Source organism: Apodemus sylvaticus, chromosome 5, assembly GCF_947179515.1.
Source record: "Apodemus sylvaticus chromosome 5, mApoSyl1.1, whole genome shotgun sequence".
Lineage (NCBI taxonomy): Eukaryota > Metazoa > Chordata > Mammalia > Rodentia > Muridae > Apodemus > Apodemus sylvaticus.
Window position 1 is genome coordinate 60,923,889 of NC_067476.1, and position 22,988 is coordinate 60,946,876.

At 40.8% G+C, this 22,988-nt stretch overlaps 1 protein-coding gene across 1 annotated transcript in view; it reads right to left on the reverse strand.

Moving 5' to 3' along the window:
* Positions 1-299: 299 nt before the first annotated feature.
* Positions 300-22,988, reverse strand: part of Frzb (frizzled related protein) — a 33,206-nt gene continuing 10,517 nt past the window's right edge. Inside the window, exons 3-6 of the mRNA XM_052182794.1 lie at positions 11,475-11,540; positions 6,548-6,752; positions 6,099-6,162; positions 300-1,752 (exon numbers count right to left, since the gene is read on the reverse strand). Of these exons, the coding sequence (XP_052038754.1) occupies positions 1,642-1,752; positions 6,099-6,162; positions 6,548-6,752; positions 11,475-11,540 (446 nt within the window). The 3' untranslated portion in view covers positions 300-1,641. The remainder of the gene's footprint in view (positions 1,753-6,098; positions 6,163-6,547; positions 6,753-11,474; positions 11,541-22,988) is intronic.

Genomic DNA, 22,988 nt, shown 5'->3' on the forward strand with positions numbered 1-22,988 from the left:
TCTTTCTTTCTTTCTTTCTTTCTTTCTTTCTCTCTCTCTCTCTCTCTCTCTCTCTCTCTCTCTCTCTCTCTCTCTCTCTCTCTCTCTTTCTTTCTTTCTTTCTTTCTTTCTTTCTTTCTGGTGGTGAGGAAGGGAGGGGGTTGAGACAAGGTTTCTCTGTCTAGCCCTGGCTGTTCTGGAACTCATGCTGTAGACCAGGCTGGCCTCAGAAATCCTCCTGCCTCTGCCTCCCAAGTGCTGGGACTAAAGGTGTGCGTTACCACTTCCCGGCTGCATGGTTTACAGAAGGAAACACAGCATCATTTGTTTCATACATGTTTTATTTTCGGCACACTGTAGCATAGGACTCTGGATCTACTACCACATGTGTAAACTGCAGGGGATGAGACTTTCAGGTGATTGGCACATGCTCTAAAGATCCCTGCTGCACGAAGGAAGAAAAGGCACTGTAGGCTCCCTGTGGGCTGTTGGGGGGTCTCGCTGCAGCTTGAGACAACCATAATTCCTTTTATTAGACATCTTGGTGGAGCATTAAACAGCACATGTTCAAATAACGTGCAGGGAAATGAACCTAGTCTACTTTAATCTAGTTCAACTTGGATGTGCAATGGCTGAAACCCACCCACCCCCAAAACACAGACATACACACAAAATCACAAGCCCCAAAGCAAAAAGAAAAAAAAAATCAATGTTCACATTTTACTCTCCTGTAAACTATAGTCTTTTATAGAGCTACATACCTCTTTAAAATAATACCCTGGTGCACATGCATGCATACTTTAATACTTTCTTTTCCTCGTCAATACAGCAAGCCAAATTTATTTATTAATGGAGGGAGAGCATCCAACAATGGGTTTGATTTAGAAGGAAGCAGAGCTATAATGATAACCACCGATGTCTAGCTATAAGTTTCTCTCTACTGCCCCTGAATACATTTATGAACAAATCAAAAAACTTTGCCAGAAGAACGCTGCTGTTACTGGCAAGGGCTACTGACTGCAGTGTGCCCCTTAACCAGGCAAAATATTCTTTTCTTGGCTCCCAACAGTATTTATTTTGCTGCCTGCCAATCTTGAAAATAATTCATTCTGTGTGGCATTTCCTCATAAGTGCTTCCGGGTGTTGCGCTGCGCCACTTGTGCAGTGTCTGATTTCGAACTGCCTTCTACCTTTATAAACATTTAGAACTTTCACAGCATGAGGGAAATGCCCAAAGGCATGCAAACACAAGGTTACAACTACAGCAGCAGAGTCTGTCTTACAGCAATATCTAGTGCTTGAGATATTGCTGGAATGCTCTCTTCACATCAAATTTTGCATTCTCAGTCGGGGTACAGAATGCCAAATTAAAACCAGTGGAGTCCAGTACAGAGACCTTAGCATCATCAAATTTAATTTATTATTTGGCTGCAAAAGAACAGTTCCCACATGATTGGTGAAACAGAATATATAACATATTTAAGGATCTAACCCCAGGCCATTAAGAAGCAGGAGAAAAGGAACGGGAAGTAACTTCGGTAGCCATGCGATATCTGTGGCAAAGAATCAGTCGCGAGCACAACCGTACAGTTTTCCTTTGCTAGTCCAGCAGCGCCAGTCTTAGAAGGGAGTCCGTGGGTGTGGCCTCTTACATTTCAGGATTTAGCTGCGTGCTGGCCGGGGATTAGAGTTCCTGCCAGACTTCTGATTCTGAGTGGAATCGCTAGCATCAGTTTTACCCAGTCCAAGGTGGCGGAGTTTCATATCCCAGCGCTGTGAAATGCAAAAGAGAGAACAGTCACATGGACACAGCACATGGGGCGTTATTTCTATGATGCTATCAACCGAGGGAGAGTCCAGAGTCAGATCTCTAGTGTTTTGCTACTTTTCCAAAAGTACAAAATCCAAATCTCTATCCAAGGATAACAATGATGCTGTATAATAAACACAATGCTCTGATTTCAAAAACCACAATGGAGACCGTCTCATCTATAAGATATTTAAGGATGCCATTGTACCAAAACACAGAACTAAAATTCCATGTCTGTAAATGATACAAAACCCCAAAATATCTGTACTTTTCGAATTTACATTCAAGTAGAAGATTGATGCTAACAGTTTGAAAGAAGAGCTATTTGTCATCATCTTAAGACTAAAGCAACCTAACCTTTTAAAACCTAATTGAGTGGTTGGAGAGATGGCAGATGTGCAAGAACCTAATGTTTGGTACCCAGCATCTAGGAAATAGCCAAGTGGAGTGGTGTACAGCTAGTCTCCGTGCTGAGTGAGCAGCAAGCCTGAGTCTAGCTTATCAGTGAGTGTCAGGTTCAGGGAAAGACTTCGCCTGCAAAAGTGAGGGAGAGAGCAATTGAGGAAGACCCCTAACAGTGACTTCCAGGCACCAGACGCACATTCACCAGCATACACAAGCACATATGTGTGAACATGCACACACACACACAACACCTACCAGTGACTTCCAGCCACCATATGCACATTCACCAGCATGCACAAGTGAATGCATACATACACAATGCACACATACACACATACACAATGTTAGCTGATTTAAATAGTGAAAACATAAAGGAAAAAATTGTGTCTCTAAGGGGCTGGAGAGATGACTCAGCAGTTAAGAGCGCCAAAGGTCCCGAGTTCAAATCCCAGCAACCACATGGTGGCTCACAACCAGCCGTAATGATATCTGGTATCCTCTTCTGGTGTGTCTGAAGATAGCTACAGTGAGCTTACATATAATAAACAATAAATATTTAAAAAAATAGTGTCTCTAAAATATTTTCTACAGTGTACTTATATATAATAAATAAATAAATCTTTAAAAAAAAGTGTCTCTAAAATATGTTTTCTAGTATTTACCAATTACAGCAAAACCAAGAGATCCTGCTCTGCCACAATGCATGCACTGTGGGTTTTTTGACTGTTGTTGATGCATGCACTTTTTTTAATAAGTCACATTTATTTGTACTTCATGTGAATGATATTAATAGTGTTCATTTGTGATACAAGAAATTGAATGGAGGTTATGTGATGAAAGTATGCAATGTGATAAGAGCATCTGTACTCGACAAACTTCAGTGAACATAGAAATCATCCATGAGAGGACCGTGCTGAGAACAGCTTCCTAGTCATCAGCTCTGAATGAATGGGCCCGTGATTTCCACAGGTCAGGAGCTCTCAGGTGATCCATGGACTGCTGGTTCAATGGCCTCACTTGAAGTAGAAAGAAGCTAATGTCAGCTGTCCCAAGTTCTGATTCTACTGACCACTTAACTGTACAAAGCTTCTGAACTTAATCAGCATCTTTATTATTTCTCTATTGAGTTTAATAACTAATAGCAGGATTATTGTGAAGACTGAAGAATTACAAAGCGCACAGCACATAATGAGTTGGTTATTACTGGGTTTTCTTTTAAAGTATATTTCTCTACTTGGCTGACTTTATTGCACAATAATATTGCTTTCATATTTAAAGAATAATCTGATTCTTAACTCTCTCCGAGATAATTCAGATATCGTGAACAACTGGCTGTCATGGAACATAGGCAAACAATCATTTACATAGGAGAATGGTTAAAAGGTCTTTTTAACTAGCCTTCTACTCAGAGAAAGATCAGCTATAAAGAGCAACTTGGAATTTAAAAATTAATGTCCTCCATAAGAGTCTTAAACATTCCTGAGTTAACTGAAAAGCTATAGTAAGTATGCTAACAGTTCCAATTAGAACAGATTTTCTTCCCAAACTTTGGCTCTGAGCATAAACTTGAACATGGGCCTGGAGAGATGATAGCTTAGTGGTTATGATTCAACTTGCTGGATCCAAGGGGTAATGGCGGCGGCAGCAACAGCACACCTTTAGACCCAGAGTTTGAAGGCAGAGGCAAGCAAATCCCTGAGTGTGAGGGCAGGTTGGTCTACAGAGTGGGTTCTAGAACAGCCAGGGCTACATAGTACTGTCTAAACCCACCCACCCACCCAACCAACCAACCAACCAACCAACCAATCAACCAACCAACTAATCAACCAACCAACCAACCAACAAAAAAGAACACTCTCTGATCTTGCAGAGAACCAGAGGTTCCTAGCACCCAAGTGACAGCTTACAAACATCTATAACTCCAGTTCCTAGGGATCCCATACCCTCTTCTGGCCTTCTTGGGCATGAGGCACTTATTCATAGACATACACACAGACAATACTCACACATATGAAATAAAAAATGTAAGAATCTTTTTTAAAAAGAGGAACCTCAGAAGAGAACTGGAAGAAATGATACATTACTATAATAAAAATACAGTACAGGAGGATGACAGAGTTCGAGACCAGCCTGTGCTACATTGCAAGTACAAACTCAGCCTATGGTACATCATAGGTACCAGTCCACCCTGTGCTAAATCCAAAGTATCACTCCAGCCAGAGCTGCATAGCAAGACAGTGTCTCAAAACAACAAGGACAATTATTCAAGTCATTGGTTCATTGTTTCCTATTAGTATGTTTAAATTCAATCTGAGAATATCAATGATCTCATAAAAACTATGATTTCCCAGAAGGAAATAAATTCACCATGCTACAAAACAGGCCAAGCCATACCTCCCAGCGGAAACATAACCAGTGAGGCTTATTATACACAGCAGCAGAGGTGCTGAAGTTCTTCCAACTGGTACAAGAATTTAGGACAAATTCCTGTTCTGCACTTGAAAGCCTAAAAGGGCATTATCCCACTATTCTGAAGAAGAGCCACTTCTCCACTAGTAATTAAATACCAGGTTAATTGGCGAGAGATGTGAACAAAAAACACAGTCCGCATTTGAAACGCACCTCCCTTTGACAAAAACAATTGGGAACAAAGGGACTTAGCAGCGATAATTTCTATTTATGAAAGCATGCCCTCCACATTTCTGTAGGTCACTTTGACTCACGTGTGTCTGTCACACTGAGTGCCAGACATACTAGATCAACTGCCTCGGCATGTTTAACTTACCCTGGAAATGCTGCCCAAACGTTTCAGCCCTCAAGAGAGGATGTATTATGTTTGGTATAGTTCCTACTTCCAACCCCACTCCCCATCACACATCCTAGGAGGTTCTTCTGCCTCCTATGCATTTCCTCCACTCATTCTTCTCTATGAGAAAGATGTTCTAGTGTAATAATAAGAAATGCAAAACCTTTCTACTGAGTAATGTACTACTTAATATGCATTCATACATAATACATACATACATACATACATACATACATACATACATACATATGGTCTACGATCTTTATATAAAATACTAAAGGCACATCACTGTTTTAAGCACCCAGTTTGTTGAGATCTCTTCTATACATAAGACTGTTACAGCATCTCTTTCACAGGAGTCCATATCTGTACATTGAACACTGTGGCACTTTTCTAATCAGCACTAATTTTCCCCCTTCTCAGAAAAGAGCAATTTGTTTAGAAGCAATAAAAACCCCTATTCCCTGCTTTCCCAACTGTAGATAGATACTGCCCCAGTTGGGATCAAAAGTTCAATGATAAAGTTTCTGGATAGAGTTCTTTAAAACCTATGTTGACCTCCTCGCTTCTTGCTGCCTGGAATGATGTCTGATGTTGGCGGCAGAACAGCCCTGTGTGACTCCTTCTGTACAAGAAGATGGAAGCAATACCCTACTGTGGCAGAGCAATAAGCTGGCAGAGGCTGGCACTTGAATGCTAGCATGAAGCCAGACTGTCATGGTTGGCTAGCTACAGGTGGTTTCCCAAGAAGTTAGGGTAACCGTAGTTAGAGCTTTGATACACAGAGAGGAAATCCATTCCATAAATGAATAGACATTAAAGATAATTTCAGTTCTCAGAATATTCATGTATGTGCACTTATGTGTTTATGTATATGCATATGTATATATGTGTGTGTGTATCTGGTTTTAGTATTCTCAGGTAGTTGAGGGAAAGTATTGAATTTGTATAAGAAATGGTTTTCTATGGATTATATTACCAGACAGAATTTTTCTTCTGGTGCTGGGGACTGACCCTGGACGTGTTTGCTAGGTAAGCATTCTACTACAGAGCTACATCCAACCTTAATACTACTTTGGACATAAAATCCAAGCTTACCTTGACTTTCTTACCAAGCCGATCCTTCCACTTCTCAGCTATAGAGCCTTCCACCAAGAGTAACCTGCATTTTTAAAATCAAATGACCACTTTTGAAAAACCAGAGTATATAATTGAAAATTTCAAGGACTTGGTGGCAAGAAAAATGAAATATGTTTATCCTAGAATAGGAAAACCAGAGAGCTGAGAAGAGTCTTAACCATTTAGGATTCATGGACCCCCTTTCAGAAATAAATAAATCTATGATCCCTCTTTCCAGAAAAATCTATACCCATAAGATATACTCATATCCTTTTTTTTATCAAATATATAAAATTAAAATACATAGCCATAGTTCCCAAGAAAGTAGAAAGAGCCTAAGACAAGAAAGGCCCAGCAAGATGTGTAAAAAGAAATGTACAGGCTAGGAAGGAAAACAGATTCCCCTGCATCTGTCAAGGGACAGTCACCTGGAGCGTTCCTCGTCTTCATAGCCCATGATGACATACTCCTCATTAACATTAAGCGGAGGGCAGAGGCAGCCAGAGGTGGTGTAAAGGTTGACGGTATCCTTTGGGATGTTTACCAGTGATGCCTTTAGGATTTCCTTCACCTCCACAACGGCAGTTACGTCATGACATTTCATCTTTACCTCTTTAACTTTAGCCCGGATGACTGGATAAAAGAAAGTAAATTTGGCTTATATGATGACACAAAGTAGGTATACCATTCAAAAAAAAAAAAAAGTCAGTATCCTTTCTAGCCAATTCTTCTTAATTTCATGATCAATGGTTAGAAAGGAAATGTCTAAAATTTTCTTTAGAGAGACTAAATGCCATGCTGACCTTCTTTGTACTCAGCCCTGAGTCCCTGCCAATTTGCCTATGTATCTGTATATGCAGACATTGGTGATTATATACGCATGTGTGTATACACATGTTTGGTTTTCACGAACCCATTTAGGTAATCAGAGTTGATTGAGTAATCTGTTATAATTCCCCTACACAGCCTTACTCTGAATGTGTGGCTATGTGTGTGTGAGGCACCAATTGCTACCCAAAAGTATTAACTTAAACTAATTCTACCCCATGTAAAGGCCTAGACTCAACTCGATGCTTTGTTTCTTCATCAGGACTACACAGCTGATCAGTTTTCTCAAGGCGGGCTCTCTTCCCAGCTACAGCTCGGTCTTGTTTACTAGTGTTCCCACACCCACTCCTCCGACCTTCACCTCCTTCACCACCTTCACCCCCTTCACCACATCTCGCCATTCTAACACTGGCACCTTCCTTCCTTCCTCCAGTGTCAGGGTTTGTATCTCCTTTAGTTATACTGAACTTTCTTCTTGAGCAAAAGTCGTCCATTAGACCTTGTCTCCTGCATCTGCCTTGCACACCCGGCTACTGGGCTACCCCAAGGCCCTGCTATGTGGTGGACAATGTTCTAGCATGCCGATTGCATCAGTCCCCCTCCCCCACTGCCGATGCAAGTAGTGACCCCCCCTGTCCCCCCTTCAGGCATCAGCTTCACTTTTCAACACAAAGACAAATCTTCATTCATCACAAAGTCAAAGCTGTGACTCAGAACCTAGAAGGCACATTTCTTCTGTTCTCCTGTGTCTCCTTTTGAAGAGCCACACTGTGTAGATATCTACTTCTGGTGAGTAAACATTTTTACAAGGAAGTTTTACTTTTTGAAAAAAAGAAAGATGCAAATATGTACTTAATAAAAAGCCAACAACAATTGCTCAGGAAGTTCTGTCATGTTAATACAATATCTACAGAGGAAACACAATGTATCCAAGAGAGTCTGCTTTGGGAATAGGTAGAGATGTACAAACTCCCGAGTGCAGGCCCTCCAGGGTATTTTAGGTGTTCCGCATTATACAGGATTGATAAAATCCCTCCACCAAAACATAAAACCAGCTGGTAATGTTCTAATTTTATCATAGTAACATAATAGTCTACAGGTATGACAATCTACAGGACAGAGATTCAGTTTCCAAAATTTGTAAACTTTAGGAGAAAGCCTTAGTTTTATGCATGAGTATTTTCAGTCTTCAGAGAATCCGTTGCAACACAAGAGTGAGAGTTGGTTGCAGACAAAGTCCAACTGCCCAGCTGACCATGCCTGGCTTGATTGGCAAGTGGGGGCCCTGTCTTCTCCCCTTCTCTTGGCCCTGTATTTTGACAAGCGATAACGTTTTCCCTCCAGACGCTAAGTTCCCAAGGCCAGCTAGCAGACGTGTTTGTGTGAGTCCTGGCTTAAATGAATGTGCTTCCCAGTATCCATGAACCATTAGCGATTAGGGAGCTGTGCAAATGTTCTCAAGCCACTGATTTATTTACCCGGTGCATCCACTATTTTCATTAGGAATTTTTAGCACATGTAACTCCTCCAAAAAAAATACCTCTCTACAACACCTACTTCATTATTCAAGTAATTTTGCTAAAGCTCACAAATTTTTACTGAATTGGTCAAGAATGAGGCAGAGGTTTCACATGAATTAGCGATTGTTCCTGCCTGGACCTTGTTTCCTCAATAGAAACATGCAGAGACATACAGCGAAAATCAATATATTTTGACACAAAAATATTTTCCTTCCATTAGTTTGCCTTCTAGCCAAGCATTGGAGGGGCTCTCTTCTCCTAAGGATCTTCAAGTCCCACCCAAAAGCCAATCTTTAAATCATGGGTGGCCTAATTGTGTCTGGCTATGACAAAGAGAATATTTTTCCCCCTTCCCCTTTTTTTCCTTCTTTCTTTCTTTCTTTCTTTGTTTCTTTCTTTCTTTGGTTCTTTCTTTCTTTCTTTCTTTCTTTCTTTCTTTCTCTCTCTCCCTCCATCTCTCTCCCTCCCTCTCTCTCTCTCTTTCTCTCTCTCTCTCTCTCTCTTTGCCTTTTTTTCAATAGTGATTGGGGAAACCTAGGCTGACCTTGAGCTTGCAGTGAAGTCTCAGCTGACCTTGACCTCTATCTTCTTGGCCTTACTCCCAAGTGCTGGGAGAGACTGCAGACATGGTACCAAACAAAGCTCCTCCTTTTTATCGACTGTTGTAAGACTCACTCAGCTGCCTTCTCTACAAGTTCTTCCCAATGGTTTGTAACAATTAGTATTTTGACTTTTAATGGTGAGTACCACCAGCTATTTTGTTAACAAAAAAGCTAGGCAAAGTTAAAAGTAGTAAGTAAAGATAAATAAAAATAACTCTATCTCTTTGAAATAATTTTTAATAGTTAGAGTTTTTAGTGTGTGTGTGTGTGTGTGTGTGTGTTTGTGTGTGTGGTGGTCACTGCTATTTGTTGGAGACAGGCTTTCATGTCTCCCAGGCTGGCCTCCTACTTGCTATGGAGCAAAGGATAACATTGAACTACACAACTGATTTTATGGGAGGCGGAATGCCAGGCAAGCCCTCCACCAGGCCCCTGGTATGATATTATGGTATTACTTTTTATCATAACTATATTTAAAGGTCCACATAGACTTCATAAATCTTAAAAAGCTAGTCTTTTGAAGCAGAAGACCTTCCTCCCCCTGCAGTCGTTGTAGTTTGCATTAAGGGCAGAGGGCTCTTCATATAAAAATCAAATTCAGGCATTTGATTCTTAGATTCTTCAGCCCAGGGACATTTGTCCCTGCCTGGGATGCCTCTCTGTCCCACACTAACCAAGAGTGGCTAAATCCTGCCTAAGATAAGTAGTGAGCCAGATCTGGTAGCTCATGCCCCTAACTCTAGTGCTGGAGAGGCTGAGCTTACAAGTTCAGGGTCAACCTGGGCTATGGATCAAGTTCTAAACTAGCCTTTGAAATACAAAGTCCCTGTCTAAAAACAAATTATAAGCAAAGAATAAAAATGTATTCTACTGAAGAAAAATTTGGGACAGAAATTGAATTCAGACTCACCTATCCCCCAGAGCTCTGTTATGCTCTTTAATAAGTCACACTTTCAAGCATTACCTTCAGGGTCATGCCCACGTCTCTCCTTCTAAGTCCCCAAGTTCTAGAACAAGTGGGTCTCAACCTTCCGAATGTTGGGATCTTGAATGCAGTTCTTCATGCTGTGGTGACCCCCTAGTATAAATTATTTTCATTGCTCCTTCACAACTAATTTTGCTACTGTTATGAATTGTAATATGAATATTTGTGTCTTCCTGTGGTCTTAAACAACCCCATGAAAGGCTCACTTGACCCCCAGGGGGTGGTCATCCACAGGTTGAGAACCGTTGCTCTAGAAGTTAAGCTAATTCTCTACACACTCTCTGTCTTCTAAAATTAAGGCACATAAAAACAAAATCCTCATTTTCATAGCCTAGTTAACTTTAGAAGTCTCTAATCCATGTTTAGCTGTTAACTTGGGATAAGAGAGTGACATGACCTTGTGGGTCTCTCCGACAGGCTGAGAAGTCCTACTACCAAACCCAACACTCTGTTACAAGTGGAACATTCCACACCTGACTTCGTGTGACAGGTCACACACAGTCCAGCTGAAGACACACTTATAATAACCTTCAGGAACTGCCAGTGAAATGCAAATTTCATGTTTGAGCTTGGGTCCCACTCCCAAGAATATTCCCAAGCATATTCCTACACATCCACAAATATTCCTAAATACAAAATGATAGTCTATGATCCTAAATACTTCTGGTCTCAAGCATTTTGGATAAGAAATGTTCTACTTAAAAAGCAAGTAGAATTAAAAAAAATCAATGGAAAATAGTAATCCTGAGTAGACCCATCTTACCAGCAGAGGAACGCCAATGAGTGCCTCTCATCTACATAACAGTGATTGACATTCACTGAAGCATAAACGTGTGAGACTACATTATACACAATGAAAGAAGGAACAGCTTTGGCTCCATAATCATCATTCATAAAGCCAGGATGAGAACAGCACTCACAGGCAGCTAGGAAAGCGAAATGAGATAGTACATGGAAAGTTCCTGAGACAGCCCCCGGGAGAGGCAGCGTCCTCCCATCAAAGCAGGCAGATGTTTGTACAGGCGGCAGATGACTATCAACAACTATTAAACGTTGCTTCCCTTGGGTCGTTCTTGTGGAGCACAGCTGGAATCCAGGTACCAACCCAGAGGCAAGAACTTCTACTTTGAAACTGATCTCTAGGTGCTCAATGCTATTAATTAATTAATAAAATCAATGCTCTCTTCTCAAATCACACATTTGAGAAGAACTTTGTCACCATAATACATGAAACTGGAAACAATACTTGTAAGAGTCCTTCTTTGCTTTTAAGCCTGATTTTTAAACTACCCATTGTTATACACACACACATGTGCATGTTACACACACACACACACACACACACACACACACACACACACACACACACATGTTTCCCAGCACGCAGCAATCCAGGAGTGGAAGGTAACAGTATCCTTACCATAGTTGTAATTGTTCCGGAAATAGGTCTTCTGTGTCGCTCTGACAGGCTTACATTTGCAACGTTCTGAAAGACATGAAATGGTAAGTGACTTTTCTCTATTAGCAGTCTTTCATTCACCAGTGTGCTTTAAGGAAGGTTCCATATGAACTTTGTGGTGAGAGGTCTCTGTATCTGATCTTTTTCTCCTGGAACTATCTTGCTGTTCTTTCTATCTTCACAGCTTGTGCCTCCACATCTGAAGGCTCTGAAGAGAGTTCCCAGCCTCTCCCACCCAAATCCTCAGGTAACACTGCTCATCATTATCCTGCTTGAGCTTCCCAGGACCCCCCCCCCCCAGACTCTGGAACAAGATGTACTTAGTGCTTTCAGAAGTGAAATGTACTTTCTGCTGCAAGACAGTTAGGTAGTTAGTGTGGCCTTGTGGAAGACCGCTTGCCGTATGTCTATTTTATTTAGATTACATGCCATTTATTCACATATTAGTTCCTAGGTCAGAAAGCCACTCAAGGAGATAAGCTGGAACTGCTATAAGCCAGTGAGCCCCTTCCACTGATAAAAAAGCTGCCGTCACCCGAAATGGTGCTTCTGTGCTTGTTGGAGACAAACTACATCTTCTGTACATATAAATCCCATATATTAAAAAATCTGCAAACAGTCAGCACTGAAATAATATGCATATAGGAAATATTATACAGACTGAGCAGGTTGTAATTCTATATCCAGGAATATATATGTTTGTGATGTTATATATGTCATATATACATGTATATACATGTGTGTGTGTGTGTGTATGACAACAATTAAAGAAAAAGAGGCTGTGATTTAAGAAAGATAAGGGGATTATATAAGTATTTGAGAGGGGTATATACTTACTCCTCTAATTAATAGTAAAACTAAATTGTAAAAGATACTTGTGAGTGGTGACACATTTTATCTAGTATAGGTGTATGTCATAAAATCTTTGATTATCTCAAAATCTTTCATTTGTAGATAAGTTCACATCTTCAAGAGTATTTTTTTAAACCTTCTATGGAAACACTATACTTCCAAAATTACTTTGTTGAGAAACTGGAGTTGGGGATGTACCTCAGTTATAGTGTGGATGCTTATCTGGTAGTTTGAATAGGAATGGCCCCCCCCAAAGACTCACATGTTTGAATGCTTGGCCATAGGAAGCAGCACTATTAGTAAATGTGACCATACTGGAGTAAGTGTGGCCTTGCCAGAGGAATATGTCATTGTAGAGGAGGGTTTTGAGGTCTTGTATGCTCAAGCTATGCCCAGAGTGGCTCATAGTGTCCTCTGGCTGCCTTCAGATCAAGATGCAGAACTCTCAATTCTTTCTCCAGCACCATTGGTTCCCTGTATGTTGCCATGCCTCATGCTTCCTGGGTGACAACAGTGGACTAAACTTCTGAAAATAAGACACACACACACACACACACACACACACACACACACACACACACGCATGCAACCACATACATGCACTTACATATTGTAAGCATAGTCAACCATCAGCAAAGTCTATATAAAAAGAAATAATGTAGTCGGGTGGTAGTGGCGCACGCCTGTAATCCCAGCACTCTGGGAGGCAGAGGCAGGCAGATTTCTGAGTTCGAGGCCAGTCTGGTCTACAGAGTGAGTTCCAGGACAGCCAGGGCTATACAGAGAAACCTTGTCTCGGAAAAAACAAATTCAAAAAAAAAAAAAAAGAAGAAAAAAGAAAGAAAAAAATAACACAATTTCCTTAGAAGATATTTGCTTAGTAAAGGTTTCTTCAAGTCAGTACCCCTGAGAAAGCTCCCCTAAAAATTAAATAAGTGTTTCCCATATGGTGACACGGAGCACATGAATTAGAGAAAGCAAGCTAATTTCTTGTTGTTCTGTTTAAAAAGAAAACTGTCTTATGGGCGTGGAAGCCATCTTCCCATAACTCACCAAAATGAACACAAAGGGAAAGAGGAAGGACACCCAGTGGATGTTCTCTGCCCTTTAGGAGACATGGAGTTGTTTCTTTGGCCACATACATGCGAATCTATAAGAAGGATGATATTGGAGACATCCATCAAGGGAAGGGGCACTTTCAAAAAGGAATGCCTCATAAGTGTTACCATGGCAAAACCGGAAGAGTCTACGATGTCACCCAGCATGCTGTGGGCATCACTGTAAGCAAGCAAGTGAAGGGCAGATTCTGGCCACGAGGATCCGTGTGCAGACTGAACACATCAAGCCCTCGAAGAGCAGAGACAGCTTCCTGAGCAGGTGAAGGGCACACGGGTTCAGCTGACACGCCAGCCTGCACCACCCAGAGAAGCACACTTCGTGAGGGCTAACGGAAGGAGCCTGAGCTGTGGGAGCTCAGGCCTAACGTACAAAACAGAAATAAAGGACTCGGACTGCAAAGTGTTAAAGAAAAATTGTCTTATGTTAGTATGGGAACCAATCAAAAGCAGACTTCTGTGTTGACCATTTTCTATTATATTTATTATTCTATGTGCATGGGTATTTTGCCTGCATGTTTGTCTGTCTGTCTGCACAGTGCTTTTGGGGGCACTGGATCCTCTGGAGTTGAAACTACAAATGGTTGTGAGCTGCCGTGCAGATGCGGGGAAAAAAAAAATCAAATCTGGGTCCTCTGGAAAAACAGCCAGTGGTCTCAGTGTGGAGCCATCTCTCCAGCCCCACATTTTACATTTTTAATTACATATTTATTTGTTTTGTGTACATGTGCACACATGCCACAGTTTGGGAATGTAGGTCAAAGGAAAACTTGCAGGAGTCTCTTTCTACTAGGTAGGGCCCGGGACTCATAAGGCCTGGCAGCTGGAGCCTTTGCCTGATAAGCATCTTGCCAGCTCTTTTATTTTCTAACCAAAATTAATTTTACTTTAATTGAACCTGTAGATGAGCATCAGCAGTCCAAAGGTTAGATGTACCGTACCTGCCAGCTTCCATAGACGTAAGCATCTCTCCTGGGATCAGTCACAGTTGTAATTGTCCCTGTCACGGTGGCAATGGGAATGTCTCAACACTACATTCTTTCTGTCTGAGCTCTTTCTGTAGGAGCTCAGTCCAGTAAACAATGGTTATTATCAGTGTGCGTGGACACTTTGAAGACCACTCCATGGCTGACAAGATGACTCAGCAAGCAAAGTGGCTGAGTTCAACGCCTGGAACCCACAAAAAGGAGGAAGGAAAAAAAAACAAACCCAAGGATGCCCTCACTCACACATAGCACATCAAATCACATCACATCACACACACACACACACAGAGAGAGAGAGAGAGAGAGAGAGAGAGAGAGACAGAGACAGAGACAGAGACAGAGACAGAGACAGAGAGACTGGGACAAAGAAAGAGACAGAGAGAGAAAGGGAGGGAAAGAAAGAGAAACACATGGAGGGAGAAATAGGATTTTATAAAGGCGACTATCAAAAATAATGCTCCTATTACTAAAATGTTTGTATTCCTTTTTAAAGAAAATGGAAAGTTACCTAGGTCTTGCCTTGCTAGCTATTTGATTTTTTTTAATATGTTGTAATCTTATACATTTTATAAGGGTCTCCTAAACATGAGAATATTTCTGAAGAAAAAGATGCTATAGCTTGAACTTAAAAAATTATCTCCATAAAGATATCCATTTGTTATTTCTCTGCTTAGAAGTACACGTGTGTCACCACAATGATGCAAGGATGGAGATTTTAGCTGAGCACTAGAATGCCTAACGAGCTGGGAGGGGCCTTGGACTTGGTGCCCAGCATTGAAAAAGTAAAGATAACACATGTTCATCAATTAGCTATACATTTCTAATCTTCAGAAATGGCTTGTGCTTTAATTTTTAAAAGTTTAGTCAAAAACTGTATACCAAGTGCCACTGAATTGAATCTAACTTGATATTGTTATCCATGTAAATTTGCCTAAAGCATAAACAAATGCATTACATCAAACTTACGAGTCAGAGACACTTTTTAATTGCATTGTAAAATGATTTAGGAATATTTCAAAAGGACATTTATGCAGTGATATGTACAATTGCCTCTACATAGATTATTCCCTAAAATCTAATGAGCTGGGCAAATCCGTCCTTGGGGACAGAAGTTGCTCCTCTGCAACATTGCTCTTACTGGTCACCAAGGGAATTTTGTCACACTGCATAAAAATATGACCCTTCCTGCCTAATTCTTAGCTTCTGCTATAAGCAAATACCTATCTAACTTGACTATCTAATAGTTCAATATAGTATCAACAGTGTAAGTAGAATTTTATATCCACCAAGTACAAATGTATAATTTCCTTTCACTTACTTATGATCATTTAATCCAAACATATTTATACCCTACATTAATAAACCCAAAGTCACACAGACACATACTCATGCACACATACACTCATGTACATACATGTGCATACTCACACTGTGTCCAAAAAGCCTAGGGGAAAAAGGCCATGGAAAGAAAACCTGCATGGATCACCTGTTGCAATTATTTTGTATCCACTGCCATAAATAAAGCTGTGACCATTTTTCTCTATCAACAGTTTGATTGCTTTACACTTGGACTTTAATTGAGCCAATAGAATTACCATTACTACTAGTGTTCTTCCCCTCCCAGTTTCCTGGTGAGACCAGAACATAAAGACTTGGGTTATATGATGACAAAATGAAATACAATACTGGACTTTGCATAAAAACATTACATATCAAAAATGAAATTCTTATAAAGGAATTATAGGCTACCTTGGTGTTTCATTTTATGGAAACTTTTCATTAAAGGCGATGATTTTTCTTTCTTTATAACTGAATGGTGAGAAAGTCTTTGTGGTAGTTTGAATAGTTTGGCCCTTATAGATTCATGTGTTTGAATGTTTAGTCATAGGAAGTGGCACTATTAGAAGGTGTGGCCTTATTGGAGGAGGTGTGGCCTTGTTGGAGAAGTGGGTCAGTGTGGAGACATGGCTTTGAGATTTCTTGTGCGCAAGCTCTGCGAAACGTGGACTCAGAATCTCCTCCAGGCTCCTCCAGCACTATGTCTGCCTTCATGCCGCCATGCTTCCCGCCATGATCAAAATGGACTAAACCTTTGAAACTGTAGGCCAGCCTCAATTAAAAGTTTGCTTTTATAAGAGTTGCCCTGGTCGTGGTGTCTCTTCATAGCAATAAAACCCAAATTAAGACCGTCTTCAAATGCAGATAGTTTGATGTTAGAAGTTTGTTCCCTTCACTGTCTAGAATTAAACACAACACCCCGGATTGTGAGACAGAGTACAGCACTCACTCGTGAGTGGTCATGACTAGGGCTCTGCCTGAGGCTACTCTTCAGATCCTCTCGGTTGTTCATCCATCTTTTCCAGCCAAACTGCTAGAAACAGTGTTGATTATGCTAGCATGAGCACAAGTGTATCACCCCCTTATACAAATGAGAAAACTGAACCTGCCACACACACACCCACTCAGAACCAGACCAGCAGGTATATACCAGCTCAGAGGCAGAACTAGCATAAGTAAGGCCCTGGATTCCATCCTCAGCACTGAGATGCCCCAAGTTACTTGGCAGTATTTGAGCTGATGCACAAATGTCTGCCTACTATGTCTGCAGTGAGACTTCTGATAAGCATAAGCCACTTTGAACATGACACTTATTAGAAACACACAATATTATTTTTATATTGGTTTAAAAGATCTAAACATTTCCAAAGGACTGATACAATTATAAAATTTGTTACTGGCTGGATTTTTGCTGTTTAATACAATCTTGTCTGAGATCGAGCTTAAGTGTGATGCAACTTTCTAACTCGTCCTGACCTTTATGTGAACTCATTTTGATCTCAAGCGCAGCTGTAAGATTATAATTAACTTCACTGGATGTCAACAGCTCATAAACCAATTATTGCTTTGGAAGAGTCTATCTTTGAGTAGATATTTATCTGATTTTACTAAGAAAGTATCTCCAGTCTATACTTCGGACTTACCGTCAAAGGATGTGAAAAAAAAGGAGAAAATAAAATTCTGTGTGCTACATTTCCATTGATCTCTTATAACTAACCATTCTTATGAGATCAGTGGGTCTTTTAATTTGTGCCAAAAGTGCATATACTTGCATCTGACCCAAGATCTGCTTGTTCCCTCCCTTCTACTCTAAGACACTTAAGAGAAAACCACAGCAAACTTTTAAAGACTCACAAAAAAGCCATACAATGTAAAGACCTATAACCTCAGTTCTGGCCTTCATATACTTTCAACTGCCTCAAAGCAGTGTTCGGTAGTTTTAGACACCTGGAAATATCTACCACATCATGCCAGTGTCTTCCTGCTGTAGAAAAGAAGGTGTCCTCTACTTTATACCCCTGGGACAGCCAGGACTCCTAGATATGAAGCAGAAAAAGTAAACAGAATATCTTTTTTTTTTTTTTTTTGGATTTGGTTTTTTCAAGACAGGGTTTCTCTGTGTAGCCCTGGCTGTCCTGGAACTCACTCTGTAGACCAGGCTGGCCTCGAACTCAGAAATCCGCCTGCCTCTGCCTCCCAGAGTGCTGGGATTACAGGAGTGCGCCACCATAGGCCGGCTTAAACAGGATATCTATTGAAGCCTTTCAGCCACTGGTGTGTTCATTAATTTGCTGTACTAATATTTACTTGGCATGCCACATTCTAGGCTCTGTCCCTTGATTGTAGGACACCTGATGGGCAACACGGCCAGTTCAGAAGGTACAAAATAACAACACACAAGACAATCTGCAACTCTGTGTATGTTATGAAAAAGAATCACACTATGTGTGTGCAGTGCAGAACCTAGTGGTCTAAGCTGCTCTGGTGGTCTAAGACCTGGTGGTCTCTGTGGAAGTGGTCTTCAAATATAAATCTAGAAAGGTGAGTTACAGTCAGTTAAAAACACTTCTTGCCAACTTGGAAAGAAAGAGAGTTAGGAGGGGGCAAAGGGAAGAAGAAAGGAAGGAAGGAAGAAATGAAAGAAATGAAAGGGAGGAAAGGAAGGAAAGGAAGGAAGGAAGGGAGAGAGAAAGAAAAGAAAAGAAAAGAAAAGAAAAGAAAAGAAAAGAAAAAAGAGAAGAGAAGAGAAGAGAAGAGAAGAGAAGAGAAGAGAAGAGAAGAGAAGAGAAGGAGGAAAGAGAGAGGGAGACCTAGAAGAAGCATCATTAAGAGATGTGGGGAAACACAGAAAGGGAGGGAGTCACAAACGCTGGAAAAACAGGAAATCCTAAGGGGGAAAGAGGGCAATCTCTATGTCAAATGCCCCTCAAAGCTGAAGTTAGTTAACAAATAAAAGGGTCCATTGAATTTAATCAGCAAGGAGATTACAAGACTGGGGGGGAAATGGAGAACAGGGCTTTGAAAAGCAGACATTTGTCTACCACACAAGTGGTAAGGACAGAGGCTATTGACAGTGACCAGATGATGAATGTGTGAGTGGGGGGATGAGAGCTGCCCCTTCAACAGCTTTCACTCTCTCCTTGAAGGATGGAATGATGCCCTTGTGCAGCAGGAAGATACAGGACACAGCTGTGGGGTGCAAGGAGAGAGCATGGAACTGATGTTTTAAATGAACGACAAACTGGGTAATAGAGAAACCCGCCACACAAATTGCTTCTTCAATAAGGTTTTTTTCCTGAAGTGTGTCACCAATTTGAGTGATTCACTCCGCTGAATCGAGTTAAGAATTTGAGACCAAAAATGAGGGGAGGGGGAAGAGAATTGAACATGTTTTCAAGAAAACCATTCTCTATTCAGCCATTAGAAACAATGAATTCATGAAATTCTTAGGCAAATGGATGGAGCTAGAGAACATCATACTAAGTGAGGTAACCCAGACTCAAAAGGTGAATCATGGTATGCACTCACTAATAAGTGGATATTAACCTAGAAAACTGGAATACCCAAAACATAATCTACACATCTAATGAGGTACAAGAAGAAAGGAAGAGTGGCCCCTTGTTCTGGAAAGACTCAGTGAAGCAGTATTCAGCAAAACCAGAACGGGGAAGTGGGAAGGGGTGGGTGGGAGGACGGGAGAGAGGGGGGCTTACGGGACTTTCGGAGAGTGGGGGGGCTAGAAAAGGGGAAATCATTTGAAATGTAAATAAAAAATATATATCGAATAAAAAATTTTTAAACAAACAAACAAACAACAACAACAAAAAAGAAAACCATTCTCATAACCAGTAATCTCACTTAAAGAAGTCAGAGGCTGGACAGACAGTAAGTGCAGGCAGTAACAAAGGAGAAGGAAAAACCAGCAGCTACAGTTTCAGAACAAATCATCTGGAAGGAAGGGTGGAAGTTACTGAAGAGTGGAATGCTTGAGATTAAGATTACAAAGTCAGAACCATGGCTGTGTGGCAGAGTCAAGCCTGCCTGTGAAAGACAATGGCCGCAGTGGAACAGGGTGCTAGGGGAGTGGCTCTTCAGCTCAGTCACAAATCATCCAAATAGAACATCCAAACAGGCGGGTGTCAGACTTGTTGGGGCAGCTTTCTGACAGAGAATAGCCTAGAAATAATCTGCGCTTCAGAGCATTCACCCCACTAGCCTTCTAGAAACAAGGAGACAGGAAGACATCCAGAGAGTCTGCCCTCATGGCCAACCACGGCCAACCACACTCACTCACCCTGATACTAGTCATCAAAAGGATACTTGATGGAAAAACTCTAGAGTCTTAATGTTCCTAGGACATGAAAAACAAAATCCATCAGAATCCTAGTTGTCTGGTCTCAGTAATAAAACAGGAAGTGGAGGGAAAGAGTTTGAGAGGGCGTTATGATAAACAGTTCCTGAAGAATCAGAAACCAGTAACTCCATCAAGCTGGACTCAATAGATAAATGGCTAGAAGCTTCTAATTTTACTGGTATCATACCATTTGAAGGTGCATTATACACTGGAAACAATGAAACAACTGAATAGATACAATTCACAAGCATTATAGTAAGCAAGAGCTGCCAAAGGCATAAGATACAGCTGTGCTGCTGATCTGTGTGAAGATGTAATGGTTCAAATTTATAGCAGTGAAAATTAGAACCTGCCAGGCTAGAATGGGAAATCTCTTAACGATGACAACAATGTCCTTTATCCCAGACTCAGTGATGGTTGTTGCATGGGTGCAGACAATGCCAAAACTCAAGGCAGCATACACTAGACATTGGTTCATTTTACTCTAAGTAATCTAGACCTTAGAAAATACCATTAACTAGAAATTCACAAGACTTTTTTTTCATTTTTCCATAAAATGAAGTGTCTTAGCTGCTACTCATTGAATATTTAAAATGATACGAATTTTCTGAATATATGCATGTGCCAAATGAAATATATGTATGTATAAAGTCAACTTCATAAAATATATATATATATATATATATATATATATATATATATATACATATATACACATATTATTTTGAGTTAGGGAAAAACATTACAAATTGACTGCTGAACCTAGGTAACAAAAAAAAGGTTAAAAAACAAAAGTAACATGGGGTCAAACTCAGTTATAAAAACAAACCTGGAATTTTGTAATAAGGGACTCAGTTCATAATGATTTGTGCTCTGTAAAAGGAAATTGCTTAAGATTGCAAGGACTAACATTGCATCACTAAGAAGAGGAAATTCCATTTTTTTCTTCAAGATTAAATTTTCAGAAATATTTAAATAAATAGCACTTCACAAGGTTTTTTGGCTCTAAGAGTCATTCAAATTCTCTAAAATGAGTCAATGCAACTTTGTTTGCCCTTCAACTGTTTTATGATGTCCTTAAAGAATGAAAGGACAAAACAGACCCCACTGCCATGACAGGGTCGGTCTGCTCAGTGCCAGGTCCAGACAAGAGGGAGGAGAACGGAGAAATGGCCGCCCACTGATCGCTTTATCTCTAGCCCCTGATCTGCAGTGGGTCTGGGAGAAAGAGTTTCCATTACTTTTCTTGAAGAATGGGAGGATGGATGGACTAAACCAACGCTGACACTCTCCTGCAGGGAGCCTGGGAAGGAGATGACGCCACATCCTTCAAGATGGAAGTTTTCAACTAAAAGGTTGCTGTTGTTGTTGTCGAATCAACTATGTTTGAAATAAAGGTAGGATAGGTGGCTAGGAAATAGGAATATGCCATTCTTCTGGGGGAGGGACCAGAACCACAGTCAGAGATATGACTAAGAAGCTCTAGGGCAGATGAATTCTAAGAGGGAGACACTCTCATGAACTGAGTGGGCCCTGCCTTGAGCTCCTTGGGAAGTGCGTGTGCCTGGGGCACAGAAGCACTAAGACAATTCTGCTACCAGCTCAAGGAAGAGAATGACAAAGAAAGAGAATTCGTTCGAAATGACAGCTCCCTTAGGTTGGAGAAAGACCTATAAACTTCAGCACAATCACAAAAATTCCTATTTAGCCTTGCTAACTTCCCCTAGTTGTGACTGGTTAATTCAGCCTCTGAAGTAAGCGAGTGTTTGTAGAAAGGAGAGTAGAGGCCATAGCAAGCTGATATTCATATTGGGAATGGCCAGTGAAGTTGTTTGGTTGTGCACACAATTTGTGCGTGCATGCATGTGTGTGTGTGTGTGTGTTTAAAGTAAATGCTCATAAATTGGTTGTCATCACACGTGCAAAACTAGAATTATTTTTGGTTAATTTCCAAAGACCAACACGCTGGCCTGGGACTGTGGCTTCACTGTCAGGGTTCATGTTAGCATGCACACAGTCCTGGCTTCCTCTCCAGCAATGCTTGAAACCAAGTGTGGTGGCTGCAGATGCCGCCCCAGAGCGTGGGAAGTGGAGGCAGCAGGATCAGAAGCCCATGCTCATCTTCAGAAGCATAGGGAGTTCAAGGCCAGCCTGGGCTGCATAGACCCTACCTCAAAAAACAAACAAACAACAACAACAACAAAAAAAACAAATAAAACTAAACTGAGAAATAAATAAACAAAAACCATACGCTTTCCTTGAAGAAATTAAACATCCCTCTTAATTTTCTATGTTGATTTGTTGTGATTCACATTCCCATGCTGTGAAATACAGAATGTCTATTTCTTTTATGATAGTAGATTTACGACAGGAAAATACACTCACAAATTGGAAGCTGTTCAGAGTCATTATCTCTGAAACAGAAGAGGAAAAAAAAAGTTAAGTGTTAAGGCAGCAAGTAAACTAATTGGAGGGAAAGAATGTCTTCCCCAAATTCCAGACACAAACAGCTTGACATTTTGGACAGGGGTCAGGATGGCGGGGATGATGCTTTGGGGCCTTCCTCATTTCCTGTTTTATCATGAGCCTTTTCAGCTGCGACCTTTCTACAAAGGATAAAATTCTGAGTGTGAGCAAACTATGTCTACTTTTGAAACATGTGACTATGTCAATGTGTCCCCCCACCCCACCCCCATAAACAGAATGAACTCTCATTTCTCTCTTGTTTTCCTCGCCCCCATTAGACCAGAGAACAGAAAAACATTTTTGGGAGAGGGGACCAAAAACTCTGATTCCAGGAACACTCCACTCACAATGAGGTTTTCCAAGT